The sequence below is a fragment of the Porites lutea genome, chromosome 13 (assembly GCF_958299795.1).
Source record: "Porites lutea chromosome 13, jaPorLute2.1, whole genome shotgun sequence".
Lineage (NCBI taxonomy): Eukaryota > Metazoa > Cnidaria > Anthozoa > Scleractinia > Poritidae > Porites > Porites lutea.
This window is the reverse complement of record NC_133213.1, coordinates 7,344,004-7,357,895: the sequence shown is the minus strand read 5'-3', so window position 1 is coordinate 7,357,895 and position 13,892 is coordinate 7,344,004. Positions and strand designations below refer to the sequence as shown.

Below are 13,892 nucleotides of genomic sequence, written 5' to 3'. Positions count from 1 at the left end.
TCCATTTACCGGGGAAGATAACAGTTTGAACGAGAGGTTGTAAATTCAAGTTAAAGGTGCAGATATCAGTTTCGGAGGTTCTTTGAGAGATCTGAATGCTCCATTCCATTTTGGATAGCATGCATGATTTTTAAAGGCGACATTGTGGCACCATTTCATCGCTAACTCTAGCTAGGTTAAATTTTCACCATTAACATCCCTTATCATCCATTAACTTTTTTGTTGTAACAGATTCATTTCTTCCTTTTTGGATTTTGAATATGCTAGAAATTTAGTATTTCAGTACTCTCCTTCAGTTGCTGGCTTATATTTACTGATTAAAAATGGTTAACAACTCAAAAGATAAATTTTTATTTTCACAGGTTGTACGAGAAAGATAATGAGTTGAGGAGACTTGGTGAAGAGCTTAAGATGAAGACCCAAAGGTTAGCATGTGAATGGTATCATAAACGAATGAAGCGTGGGACGTAGTTCGAGTTTTTCAAGGAGTGAAAAGAGCCAGGGGGAGGGTGTTAGGGGCGCACTGTGTCACTCCCAGCGGATACTTACCAGATTTCTGTCTTGATATCCATGCTGTGGTTTACCGGTTAAAGTAGGCCCTTATCGCTTAGGGTAGCACACGTTAGGGTATAATTTGGGATAATGAACATAATAATTTGTGAACTTTTTGAAAACGTAGCACTGCTAGCATCATTTGCAATTGTTTTTTTTTTACTTCGGAACATTACCAGTCTCTTGCTTTACTTAATTCTTCCTCTATTTTCTGAGTCTGCGGACGAAATCCATGCGGTGTGGCCATTCAAATGGAACTTCAGTCTTTGCGAGTGCTTCCATGTAGCCATACCTGCCCTTCGACGTTCGGAATGTTTTTGTCGAATTTTGACTCTGGGCACTTCTTGGGATGAAATAATAAAAGCGCAAAATCGGCGGTTATTTGTCGACGGATTCCCAATTCTGGCTAAGATTGTGCAGTGGAGATGGTACATGGAAAACGATGTCCTGCCGCAATCAATATAATTAAGTTTAAGGAAAATGTATACGGCCTTGTCCACTCAATCTATATTAAAATGTGAGTGAATAAATTAAGAAAACAACTTTTCTTTCTGTGCAAAGCCAGAAACGTTGGTCTCTTAACGATTGGTTATTGTTGTTGTTTTTGTTATTTCTTTTTTTTTTTGCCTTTAAGGTTGGCATCCACATATGAAAGACGACTGAAAATTCGCCAAGTAAATGTAGAGAATACAACACAACTCAACTCTCCGTCAGAAGTGGAGAAAGATTTCAGGGACTTTTTTGATGAAGAAAGGACGGAAGCTTGGGGTATCATTGAGAACTCACTCTTCTCCACTCACACGGATGAGAACGATGTGAAGATACGTTACCTGGCCTGTATGATATTCGTGGTTAGTACCTGTGCATATAATGTGAAGAATAATGCCAATTGCTTTTCATTTTTAAACCTTCTACATCTGTCAAATACTCCCGCATATGAGAGACCGATTCAATAATTGTTTCCTAGTTCAGGTAAAATATTCCAACCTCAAAAGATAATTACCTCCACGTGGAATTTTCTTCAAATCATTGCCTATTCCTTGGCAGTTTCGGAATACAGTCACACCTCCATGTGCTACCACCTCTCGTATTGCGAACACTTGCCATGAGCGACCGCCTATTCAACACACCAAAATTTTCGCAGTGGTCGGAACCTCTCTTTCTCTCGATTCTTGGCGAGGCTGTTTGCATATTTATTTTGACTTTTATTTCCTAGGTTTTGATTATTTCCCAGATTAAGAATAACATGGGATTTTGTTGTTAATGGCGGAGCAAAGAAGAATTGCCCGCAACAGCTTAAAATCTCATCACTATCTCCTGTAACTGCCGCATTTATTTCAGACCTAAAATCCAAAAACCCAGGTCGTCAAATTGCTTCAGTATGAAGTTGACCCACCGAACGTATTTCCAGCTACCTAAACAAAATTATGGGACCTATCGTCAATTTACCGTCGTTGACACTAAACGCAGACTCTATATTTTCCTTAATTTCAACTTTCCCGGCGAAAAAAAAATCGCTTTTATTATGGACACATTCACCGTCATTCCTAACATGGAAAGCCTTTAAGCACTTTAGGATCCTTTCGATCAACGTGCGATCAAAGAACCGAACTCGGATACTCTTTTTCTGCTCCTGACTGAACTAATCCAACTACTACTGACAAGCAAATTAACGGCGTCGCTTTGGGCACAAAAATAGCACCGGGGTACGAAATATCGATCTTTTTTTTTTCTGTCAAGAAAGCCCTTCTGTCTGAAGGGCTAGCGTTCGAAACGTTAGCATCTCTACCTCCATAGGATGGCCAATTACCTCTACAAACTTAGTTGGTATAGCCAAATCGTTGTATTTCATTCCCCTACCGACAAAATACCACAGTATCTTTAGAAACACACCCCTTCATTCATCTGTCTTAGGTAATGACGCTCTGTGAACGATACTTATTAATAAAGCCCAGGTAGAAATTCGAAACTGACACGCGCAGTTAGAATTGAGACTCAATAACACTCAACAACCAACCATCCGTTTTACAATGGAGACTGAGAATGACAACACAATTCCCTTTTCTTGACACATTGGGCATAAAAGATTCAGAAGGACGCTTCACTACAAGTGTTTACAGAAAACCTACGCACACTGATCAGTACCGGTTTTATCGCTCACACCACCCTCATTCAGTTAAACGCGGTGTTGTCACGTGCTTATACGATCTGTTGCGATTTTGGTGAAAAAGAAAATAAAGCGTTTGGCCTATTTGTTGCAGAGGATTGGTATGGCCTTTGACTCCAAAATGATAGACAATACCCACTTTAACCGTTTTATTCTGCCGAATTCACTGTTATTCACCCATACCCGGCGAAAATCGGCCAATTTTCTTTTTTCTGACAAACATTGACGTTGACATAGTCATCCAGTTTTGACAGCCATGTTTTTCATTTAATTTAGCATTATTTTATTAAATGCATGATAACTGTGTGTAATATCGGCGTTAAGTGACTACAGTCGAGCTTGCCATAAGTGACCGGCCAAAATGCAAAGGCTTAGTGGTCGCTTACGGGATGTTGTCTCTTACGAGAATCGAATCACGAGGGGTCTCTTCCAAGAAGAGGTCCGGACACATCGATTGTTTGGTAGAGAATTTATTGCACGCGCTTACGGGAGTTATGGGGTAGGAGACCGCAAAGCCGCAGGATTCACACGGTTGGATCGAAATAGTCAAATTTTATAGGACGATGACCTCGATTTATAAGGGTTTTAAGCTAAATGGGATGCATTTAGTTATTTCATCCAAATTGGTTTATGTTTTCAGTTCCTTTATTCCTTGAAAATGAATAAAAATTATCATGACGTCGCTGCCATTGTTAAAAATGATGATCAACAATGATTACCTTTGTATTTAAGCAGTGCTTCTTATTAATGATGAGACTATTAAATGGCAGGCAGCTTTCGAACAGATGGAGCAGACAAGGGAAGCTGCTAAAGACTTCTTTAACAACATTTCCAGGCATCTCATAGATGAAGCCCCTAGGAGGAGCCAGGAACTATGCGTTAAAAGAATGGTGAGGAATAAGCAAATCAGAGCAGCAATATCCGGACATATTTATGTAGACTCACCTAAGGACCCATAAAATACTTCTTTCAATGTTTTTAATTGCTTTACAATCCAATATACCCCATGCAAACATAAACCGCTATTGTTTTTCTATCATCATAAAAACATTTGCGAGCAGAATTAACCCTCGGACGTACACGCAAATTCATACCCCCTCCGTGGTACAAGGAAGGGCGGGGGTTGATGGAAACCCTCCCTGAAGTTTTTAATATGTTGCAGTATTTCGAAACGATTTTGCCTTCAATGGAAAGCCTTTCATCTTCTCTACAGGATAAGATATATTTTATTGGGTGGTGGCGCTGCTGGAGGCCTGTGACGTCACCAACAATGGTCGCCATCTTGGATTTTACAAAAAAAAGAGAAATCAGGTCAAAACCCCGATAAATGGTATTTTTTGCGCTTGACATGTAAAATAACACATAAATAAGCACTTTACGTCATTTCATCCACAAGCTTTACTTTTATGGTTGAAAGAAGGTGAAAAAAAACATGCATTGTTAAAATAGCTTGAACACCTGCTACTTATGACTTCATATCCCGTAATCATAGTAACTGGACATCACTAAACTTGTGTCAAAATGTACACGAGGGATAAACGAACAGCTACTGAAAACGTCAGGTGCTGATGTTTTATCGTTCACGAAAAAAACTCCAAAAAAACGTCAGATGGGGGTAGCATTCCCCCCCCCCCCGCTTTACACGTCCGAGGGTTAAATTACCTTGCCCCTTAGAGCTCGTCAAAGTATATAGGAGAATGGAGTCTTAAGGCGGTACTCCTATGAGGAACTTTCACTAAAATATGAAAACGAGACTAAAATAACGTTTAAATCAGTCACAGCTTTGAAGGCTCCAAGCCAAGAATAGAGTAGCTTCTCAGAGTTGCATATATTATTCCATAAACGTTTAAGTCATTCCCAGCATTTTGGGAAACTTTACCAGACTCCAGATGCCAATGAAAGGCATTTTTGTATATAAGGATTATACTTTTTTGAGAAATGCAACACCATAATTATACCAATGTATAGATAGTGGTTCCCCTCTCCGCTCAATCTTTTTGAAGTTTTGATAGAGATTCTTACCAACGATCTATAAAACTGTAATGAAATTAAGCATTTTTTTTTTTTAAAGGAGGACGGATGCTTTACGCAGTTCCCTGTAAAATTTAACATCTCCGTCGAACATCAAGAGTGGGAAGACAACAAGGATGTTTTGGATGATTTGATGCTTTCCTTGAAGCAAAGTGCACATTCGTGTGACCTCAAATGTTTCGAAGAAGTAAGTTAATTGAACCGATGAACCTTTAAGGAGCTGCGTCGCGATTTAAAGATTGCAGATCAATGGGGGATAGCACTCTCAGAGATCTGAATAATTCGCATGAATACGAACATCTCAAAATAGCTCTTTTCAATATGTCTGCCTTCTTCATTTGATTATATTAATCTTTGTTCATAGAAATAGTTTTGACCCAAGCTCTATCTCTCCTTCTCCGTCTCTTCTTCTCCTCGCTTAAGAGTTGAAAATATCAAAACCGTTTTAGCTATGTCCGCCAAATTTGTCGTAGTCGTCTTCTTCTTGTTCTTCTTGTTCTTCTTCTTGTTCTCCTTCTTGTTCTTGTTCTTCTTGTTCTTATCAAATGCGTATCTCGCTTATTGCGCGACAAACTACGAGACAACACGTCGTGTCAAGTCAACGCTGACCTCATGAATCATGATTATTCCATCTCTTAAAATTTCTAGCGATATGTCAAAAAGATCTTCAACAAAAAAGATGAAATCCTCCCTTCGTTTTCCATGAATGAGTGTTTTGATTACTTTGCAAGAACTCTTTCGTCAGTAAATCGGACTAAAGTTTTCAACCTTCCAAGCTGGATACCAACTTTATCAGATCCTGTAATTCCGTTTAACCTTGAACCTCCAACATACCAACAGATCTCAAGTGTGATTAGAAAAATGAAGGCGTCTGGTTCTCCTTATCCCCTAGATTAATTGTCAATAATTTCTTTCAAACGATGTCCCTTTCTTCGCACCTATTTATCTGAAATTATATTCACAGCTTGGTCAACTGGATCCGTCCCAAGCGAATGGAAGCGAGCCTGCACAATCCTTATCCATAAAAAGAAAAAGCTAACGACCCTGCTAACTTCCGTGCTATTACTTTACTATCTGTGACTTCGAAGTTTTTACCTCGTGTCTCCGTAATGCCATTTTCAACTTCCTCGCCGCTAACAACTACATTGAACATGAAATTCAAAAAGGCTTTACACCAGGTCTTTCTGGAACGTTTGAGCACACTGCTCAAATGGCTGATATCATTAACGAAGCTCCTACCACACAGCGTTCACTCGTCATTACTCTTTTGCACCTTAAAAACGCCTTTGGTAAAGTTCATCACAACTTGATTCAAATTGCTCTTGATTACCACCACATTCCCGATCATATCAAATCACTGGTGAAAAGTCCTTACACTGACTTCAAAACCTCTATTGTTACAAATGAATTTCGCACTCTGTTTACATCTGTTGGTCGTGGTGTACTCCAAGGTGATTGCCTAAGCCCACTTCTCTTCAACTTGTGTTTTAACACATTTCTACAGCATATTAAATCTTAAAAGTTCCGTCAACTTGGCTTTTCCCTCAAGTTCTTAAAATCTAATCCACTGGTTCCAGTTCGCTGACGATGCCGCTGTCATAAGCGGTCGGGAATCAGAAAATCAACATCTAATCAATCGCTTTTATAGAGCGGTTTTCACTTGACTGTCGTAAAACCAAAACCAAACCAATTCCTCGATTACTTTCGACAGTCAAGTGAAAACCGCTCTAATCTGGTGTAATTGGTCGAACATGATAATAAGAGTCGATAAATGTTCTACTTTTGGAATACGGAAATTGTGCACTAAAACGGTCCAATATTTACCCAAACTGTTGATCAATGGAGTATAATTCCCTCTGTGGAAATGGGTGAATCATTTCGTTACTTAGTTCGCTTCTTTGACTTCAACATGCCTAACAACCAACACATGTCTGAATTGTCCTCTCTTGTACAAGACTTGATGAATGCCATCGATATATAGCCACTGCATCCTAAATAATATATAGATTTAGCCAGGGCTAAAAGCGAAGCTCCCATTAATAAATTTGTAGTTTCAATCAAACAATAAACTTTTATTCCACAAATCAGTTCACTTTAGAGCACATTCATGTGACTTTTGTTTTGAGGGATAAAGGCTAAGTGATTTGAGAGAAAAATAATTTGCTAACAGTCCAAGAGTGCACCAAACCTTACATCGAGTTGACGGCCTTAAGTACACCCAAAAAATAGCAATCATCTACGATTTCATTTAACGTCCATAATGGCTCTTGATCACAGTACATTAGGCCAAATACTTGAAAAGCAAATCCGGCAGAATTTTTTCCGTTTGACAAGTTTGCTTTACAAAATCTTGCTAACAAATCTGGCGGCGTGTAAACCAACCTTTTTGTACTATGAGGCGCTGTTTTTATCATACAGACCTCAGACAGAATGCAGTATTTCACAGTTTTGAAATATAAATTACACTCATTCAATATTCAGGACGATCGAAGCACGCGTGGGCTTTTAGCGAAACCGCTAAAAAAAATTCTAAAATCACCTATATAACGGCCAGCCAGTTGCAAGCTGTGGAGTGTTTGAATGAACATTAATAGAGTTACACTTCAACATAATAAAGAATTTATTGTGTTTTTTTTATTTAATGGTTTTATAACACAAGCGTTTAAAACGCGCGACGTTTTGAGTACTCCTGCAACTGAAAACATTAACGGCAAATTGCAAGAGAGACTACTAACAATCAATAAAAGAAATATAATTCGGTGAAACATTTACACTGTAACAGAGACAACAATTTTCATTCACGAAGACAATTACGTATTAAAGTGTCTCTAAGAATCCTGAGTCTTTATAGTTAAAGCCTAAGTTTATGTTTTAAAGCCGGCTTCCCGGTGTTTGTTGTTTTCAAAGATGAACTCGAGGCGAGAAAATTGCTCAAAGCTTTCTTTCTACAGCCAAAATAAAAACACAACGTTTTTTTCTTTCTATTTGCGGTGAGAAAATATCGACTAAAGACTTTTTAAAGTTCTGCAAGCTTAGATCAAACTTCATACTATAGGTAAGATTATTATCTCAAATCTTAATTCAAACATGCATAAACTATAGCCTCATAAACTGCGCTCGGCTTCATGAAATTAGATATATGAAAAAAAACAAACACAAATACAATAATTACTCAGGCAGCTCCTGGAAGCTACATCGCTTCAGACTTTTCAATCAAGCAAGGTGAAAAACGAAAACGAATCGATGCCATCCGAAATCGGATTTCCGACTTTGACAGGCGACGTATTTCTCAGCCAAAAACCCAATAGACAAACTAGCCATGAATAACAGAAGACTCTTGATAGTAGCTGAATTTCATTTCGTACATCCAGTAGAACAAGACAGTTAAAAACATCACAAGTTGACACAAAACTCTGTCAGCTTCAGCTGTCACAATAAACAAGTTTCAAGATGCTGCATAAATTTTCCTCATGAACTCACCTGTCATATTTTGACCAATCAGAGCATAAAAATTGGACGTAGAGCGTGACCAACGCGTTCACGGACAACTAAAAACAACAACTGGCAAAGCGATCATGTAAGAACGAGATCTTGACAAACAATCAAGACAAGAAATATAATACGAAGAAACATTTAAAGGTCAACAATTTTTATTCCCGAAGACGTGTTTTGAGAGTAAAGCTGAGTCACGAATAGATTTAAATTAAGCCTTAAGTTTTAAGTCGCCTTCGCCGTGTTTGCTATTTTGCAAGATGAACTCCAGGCAAGAATATCGCTCAAAGTTTTCTTTAACAAACAATAGGATAACTAAACTATTTTTCAGAACTTTTTCTTCTAGTCGAGGTCAGAAAACGTCTAAAGACTTTTTAAGTTCTTTACTAGATCAGATAAATTGATTCAAACCTTACTAATGTGCGTAAAATGACGGCATAAACATGAAAAAAGAAAACACATAAAAAGCAATAAAATTACTGAAGCTTACCGGTCGAGATGCAGCACGGAAACCCATCAAGTAAGGCCAGAATCGCTTAAGATTTTTCGCAATGTCCAGCAAGGCGACGCAAGCTTACTAAGAGTAGCTTATTTTTGAAAACGATGATTCCCGATTTCTTTTTGTCGTGCGGCGGATTTCTCAACCACAACCCAGTAAACAAGCCAGCCAAGAATAACAAAAAAATGTTGATAGCTGCTGTAGTTCATTTTGTAGATCCAGTGCAAAAAGACAGGTAAAAACATCAAAAGATGACTCAAAACTCTGTTAGCTTCAGCTATCAGTGAACAAGTCGCAGATGCTGCATAAATTTTCCACTTGAATCCTCTTCGCTAGCGCGCCTGTTAATTCTTACTCTATGCCTTTCTCTTCTTCTCTTTCCCGTCGCTTTTCACTTACAAGCAAATAGTTTGAATCCAATCCGCTATTGTTTGTTGCCATAACAATTTCTTCCAAAACAGTTTACTAGAAACTGAGCTCCCCGGACAAAATCCTTATGCAATGAGGTAGTTCCGTTGAAGTAAACATGTTTTTGAACGCGACGACAGCCACGTCATTTCTTGCGTGGTGGGTTGCACATTGTGGTTGCACAAATGCATCGCGCGGTTTATAACATACTCCTCCCCCTGACGGGCTGACACCTGATTCCCTTCCCTCCCCCGCAAAGAGTGTACGGGCGTACGCTACGTCATAACCAAATTTTCTCGGATGGATGGTTTACCAAATTTTACCAAATTTTCATTATATGTAGGGCAAAACGACTGGTCTTTCATCTGAGCCCGCGAGATGGTCATGTGATAATTGTCAGCGGATGTCTGATTTTGACAGCTGTCAATCTAATTGTACTCATACGGATGGCTTACAAAACTGAAAGGCTAGTCAAGTTGTGCAAGATCTATTGTGACATTTGACATCGGCTTACTTGAAGTGTGTGTACGGACGGGCGGGCGTACGCTACGTCATAACCAAATTTTCTCGGATGGATAGTTTACCAAATTTTGTTACCCATGGTGCTCCGCTGCGCGCGCTTCGCGCGCGGGAGCTCCGCTACAAACTTCTTCTGTACAGCCGCTATGCCCTATCTAAACGGTCATGGCATTTCACTATAGCTAATACATACAAGAACTAGATAACGGAACATCTCCACTCTGTAGTGAATAGCTACATTCGAAAATGGCTTGATATTCCGATATCTGGAACACTGAGCAATTTTTTACTAGAACGCAATAAATTTGGTCTTAAGAGTTGTCCTCCCTCTATTGAATTTACTCAGTGCCAAACAGTTCTCCAAAATTCATTAAAAGAGTCACCAAATGATTCCTTAAAAGATCTCTGGAAATCGTCAAGCTGTCACACTAATATTCAATATGATGTGTACAAATCCACTAAGGAAGTTCTTAAAGATTTCCGTTCTAATCAAGAGGATAAACTGCAACACCACCTAACATCTTAAGGTTTCTTCTTCTCAAATGTTATCAAGTATTCATTGTCATCTGTAAATTATATTTGGTTAGAGGCCCAGTCTCATGTACCCAAGAACATTTACAATTTTACCATCCGCTACATCAATAACTCCCTCCCTACACGTAAGAATATGGCAAGATGGGGATTATCACAAAGTCCTGATTGCTCCTGTTACCTTAATCCTGAATCACTCCTTCATGTTGTCGCTGGTTGTCAACAGTACCTTGATCGCTTTACCTGGAGACACGACTCAATCCTTAATTTCATTGCCAAGTCACTTCAACCTTTAATTAATGTTCACTCTTCACTCTATGCAGACGTTAATGGTTTTCTGAATCCCTCAATAATAACTGGTGAAATTAAAATTATCGTCCAGATCTTCTTTTCCTAATCCAGTTCAAGTGCCGGTATGTTCTAGAATTAACAGTTGGTTTCGAGTCTAACCTTAACAACAATGCAGTGCGTAAAAAGGAAAATATCTGAACTTGATCAACGAAATGAGTAGAAATTACTGTGTGAAATTTGTAATCTCTCCATAAGCTCCCTTGGCGTTTTCTCCGATGAATGCTCCACGTTCTTAGACAGGATGGATGACATTGGCATTGACAAAAAGCAGCAACTTTATATAATCAAGAAAATGACAAATATAGCGATTAGAGCAACATATTACATCTTTTGTTGTAAAAAAAGGAATTGGGATAGCCCAGACTTAATGCAATTTTGATTTCTTTTTTTTTTTCTTTTTACGTTTTTTTTTTCTCTATGTGTGTGTGTTTTTTTGTTTTGTTTTCTTGAATAATCCAATCTCAAGCAGCATTTGTAAATTATTATTATTATTATTATGGAGAGGACCCACCTGAGAACGTGGGCTGTAGAAAGGAGAGTTATTTTCTGGAGTTCATATATGTTGATGTTGCCAGGGATTTTGTTGGAGAAGTTTTCCATATCCTTCTTGGTGGTGCCAAGGGCTCCCATAATCACCGCGACTGTTGTTGTTTTGAGCCCCCAACAATTTCCAATTTTGGTGTCGAAAAGTACAGTCATGTAAATGAGAAGGCAGGTTTTATCCTTCTTGTTCTTTAGCACAATGTCCGGCCTATTAACTGCAATGGTCCTGTCAGTGTGGATGGGCATGTCCCACAGAATAGTGACGCTGTCATTCCCGGTGACCGTCTTGCTCATACCATCGTTCGTTTATTATTATTATTATCATTATCATTATCATTATCATTATCATTATCATTATCATTATCATTATTATTATTATTATTATTAATAGTCATAGTATAACTTATTTAACAGTTAATGAATGAGGCTGAGTATCTTATGAAGAATTATGGAGATCGAGGAGGGTGTTATCCCACGAGGCCGTAGGCCGAGGCGGATAACACCCTCCTCGATCTCCATAATTCTTCATATGATACGAAAGCCGAATTCAATAACTGTTTCATTATTCATTCAAAATAATTCCCAGTTTAAAAACATAGCTAAAACATGCTTACCTCCATCGATCCATCGATGGTCAGTTCATCTTCGATAGTGTACGTTTAGGTTTGTCCAGATCCACAAATATTCTCCAAATAGCAGGTGTCGCCCTTCGAGTTGTCTTCTTGCTGTTCTTGCTATGTTTTTAGCTATTTTTTCGCCTAGTTTTTACTCTTGAAACGAGTGAAATGTCCACCTTTTTTTCAAGTTCACAACCAAAACAACTCAACCTCGTCCCCAGGTCTTCTCGGTTAACGGTGCCTTAAGCTGCGAAAACGCTGCATTTTTGACGTCATTTCCTCGTTAAAGTCAAAATTCTTCCAAATTTGGTCATCAGTAACTGGTTATGGTGAATTAAACGTGTGCTTTTAGCCAATCAGACACGGGGAAATATTTTGAATGAATAATAGTTTAATTTAAGGATACTTACAGACCCTGTAAGAAACTCAAATCGTGAAATAACATTTAAAATTAATTTTACTTCATTGAAACGATGGGCTTAATTGATTTAAGCCTAGTTTAAATTATTTTTTGTTTCCAAAAAACAGGACGTTAGGCGGATAGTCTTGAAAAAATGGGAAAAATGTCTGAAGGAAGAAAAAGAGATGACACTTGTGCCACCCTTTCCCGACAAACCCGAGGACGTATTAACAAAACTTGGTGATTACATCAAAGACGCCATCCGTTTATCTTGGAAAATGGTAACACAAGCGCCGCCACTTGGCCTTGAATACAGCCAACTGAAATTTAATCAGAAATATCACACATTGACAAGACTTCAGAACAATAATGGGAGCAGTAAACAAGGGCAATACGAGAGTATTGTTTACCTTTGGCCTGGACTTAAAGAGAATGAAGGAAGAGTGATTTTCCCAGGGGAAGTTATGCATACCAAGCACAACCTTTAACCTTTAAATTTGGCCCTTTAATACGCTCGCAAAGTGTGGAAATTTTTTTTGCATAAGCCTGAACAAGTAGATGCAATTTCCCCCTGTGGTTGTGTTCATTTAAATTTCCTTTTCTCCACACAACCTATCAAATACACAGTGCACCATAACTACGTCGGTTGGTGCCAAAATTAAAGCAGCAGCAATTTAACACTAATTTACGATTGCAACGCCTAGTGCGTCATTTCTGTAATAGGAGCCTCGACCCTCCTAAGAACGTCCATAACGAGTCAAAAATAGACGTCTTTAGTATAAAATATTATTTTTTCATTCTCATGTAAAAATGGGAGGGCTTCCCCTCTGTGTTATATTGATTTGGGGAGTTTTTGAAATTTTAATAAAGGCCGAGAATAAATGTATGAATGTCCTGAAGGCTTGAGAAAAAATTTGGAATGGTCAAACAAACCTTTTTTTAATGAGTTCTTGAGAAAACCTATTCCCTGTGGCGTTGGTTTGACTTCCAACATCGACCTGCTTTGAGTATCGGGTCGTGGTTGGAGTTAGGATTAAAAAAAATCCTTTCAGGAGTCATTTTTAACCTTGATTTTGTTTGGTAAACATTTCAAAGAGTGCGCAAATTAAACTTACATTGTAGGAAAATATCATCCTTAGCCTCCTCTCAATAAAAATGTTAATAGAGAGAGATAAAGGCCGTGAAAGAATGTATGAATGTCTTTAAGACTTGAGAAAAATTAAATTAATCTAAAAACATACTGCAATGTATTTTACAGTGTTGGGACTACCACCCAGAAGGATCTTGCGCCGTATGTTATTAAAATATTTTTATTTGCATGAGAATTAGTATTCATTTGCATATCAAAGGATTAGCACCCGCAACTATCCTCTCGCTATGAAACAGAAGCTTTGCGTGGGCAACTCGGAGATGGCCTATTGCCATGATGGAATGTACGGTGTGAGAATATCACGTACATATCAATTTTATAGAAAACAAAGGCCAAGATACAATAAAAATAGCATCCATGGACGTTTTTTAGTTTAAACCCAAATGTACAGCAAGAAGGGGGAACTGCAAGGCATACGAGACGTCCCAGCACAATTATTCTCCGATCCCTACACGCTACCTATAGCTAACGGAAATGCTTTGTCTAATCCTTACATAGAATAAAAAAAATCTATTCTGGAGATCAAAACTCACTACAAGTCAACTGAAACCTTTTAATAGTCACATACTTTACCTCGCGCCGCCCTCAAGGAGTAAAAAGACGTTTCACCAACGGTGAAATTTTTTAGATTG

At 38.4% G+C, this 13,892-nt stretch overlaps 1 protein-coding gene across 2 annotated transcripts in view; it reads left to right on the top strand.

Moving 5' to 3' along the window:
• Window positions 1–13,429, top strand: part of LOC140923696 (uncharacterized) — a 62,351-nt gene extending 48,922 nt beyond the window's left edge. For both annotated transcript variants that reach the window (XM_073373772.1, XM_073373773.1), the window contains 5 exons: window positions 363–425; window positions 1,187–1,403; window positions 3,490–3,609; window positions 4,791–4,937; window positions 12,239–13,429. In XM_073373772.1, the coding sequence (XP_073229873.1) occupies window positions 363–425; window positions 1,187–1,403; window positions 3,490–3,609; window positions 4,791–4,937; window positions 12,239–12,598 (907 nt within the window). In that variant the 3' untranslated portion in view covers window positions 12,599–13,429. The remainder of the gene's footprint in view (window positions 1–362; window positions 426–1,186; window positions 1,404–3,489; window positions 3,610–4,790; window positions 4,938–12,238) is intronic.
• The last annotated feature ends 463 nt before the right edge of the window (window positions 13,430–13,892 follow it).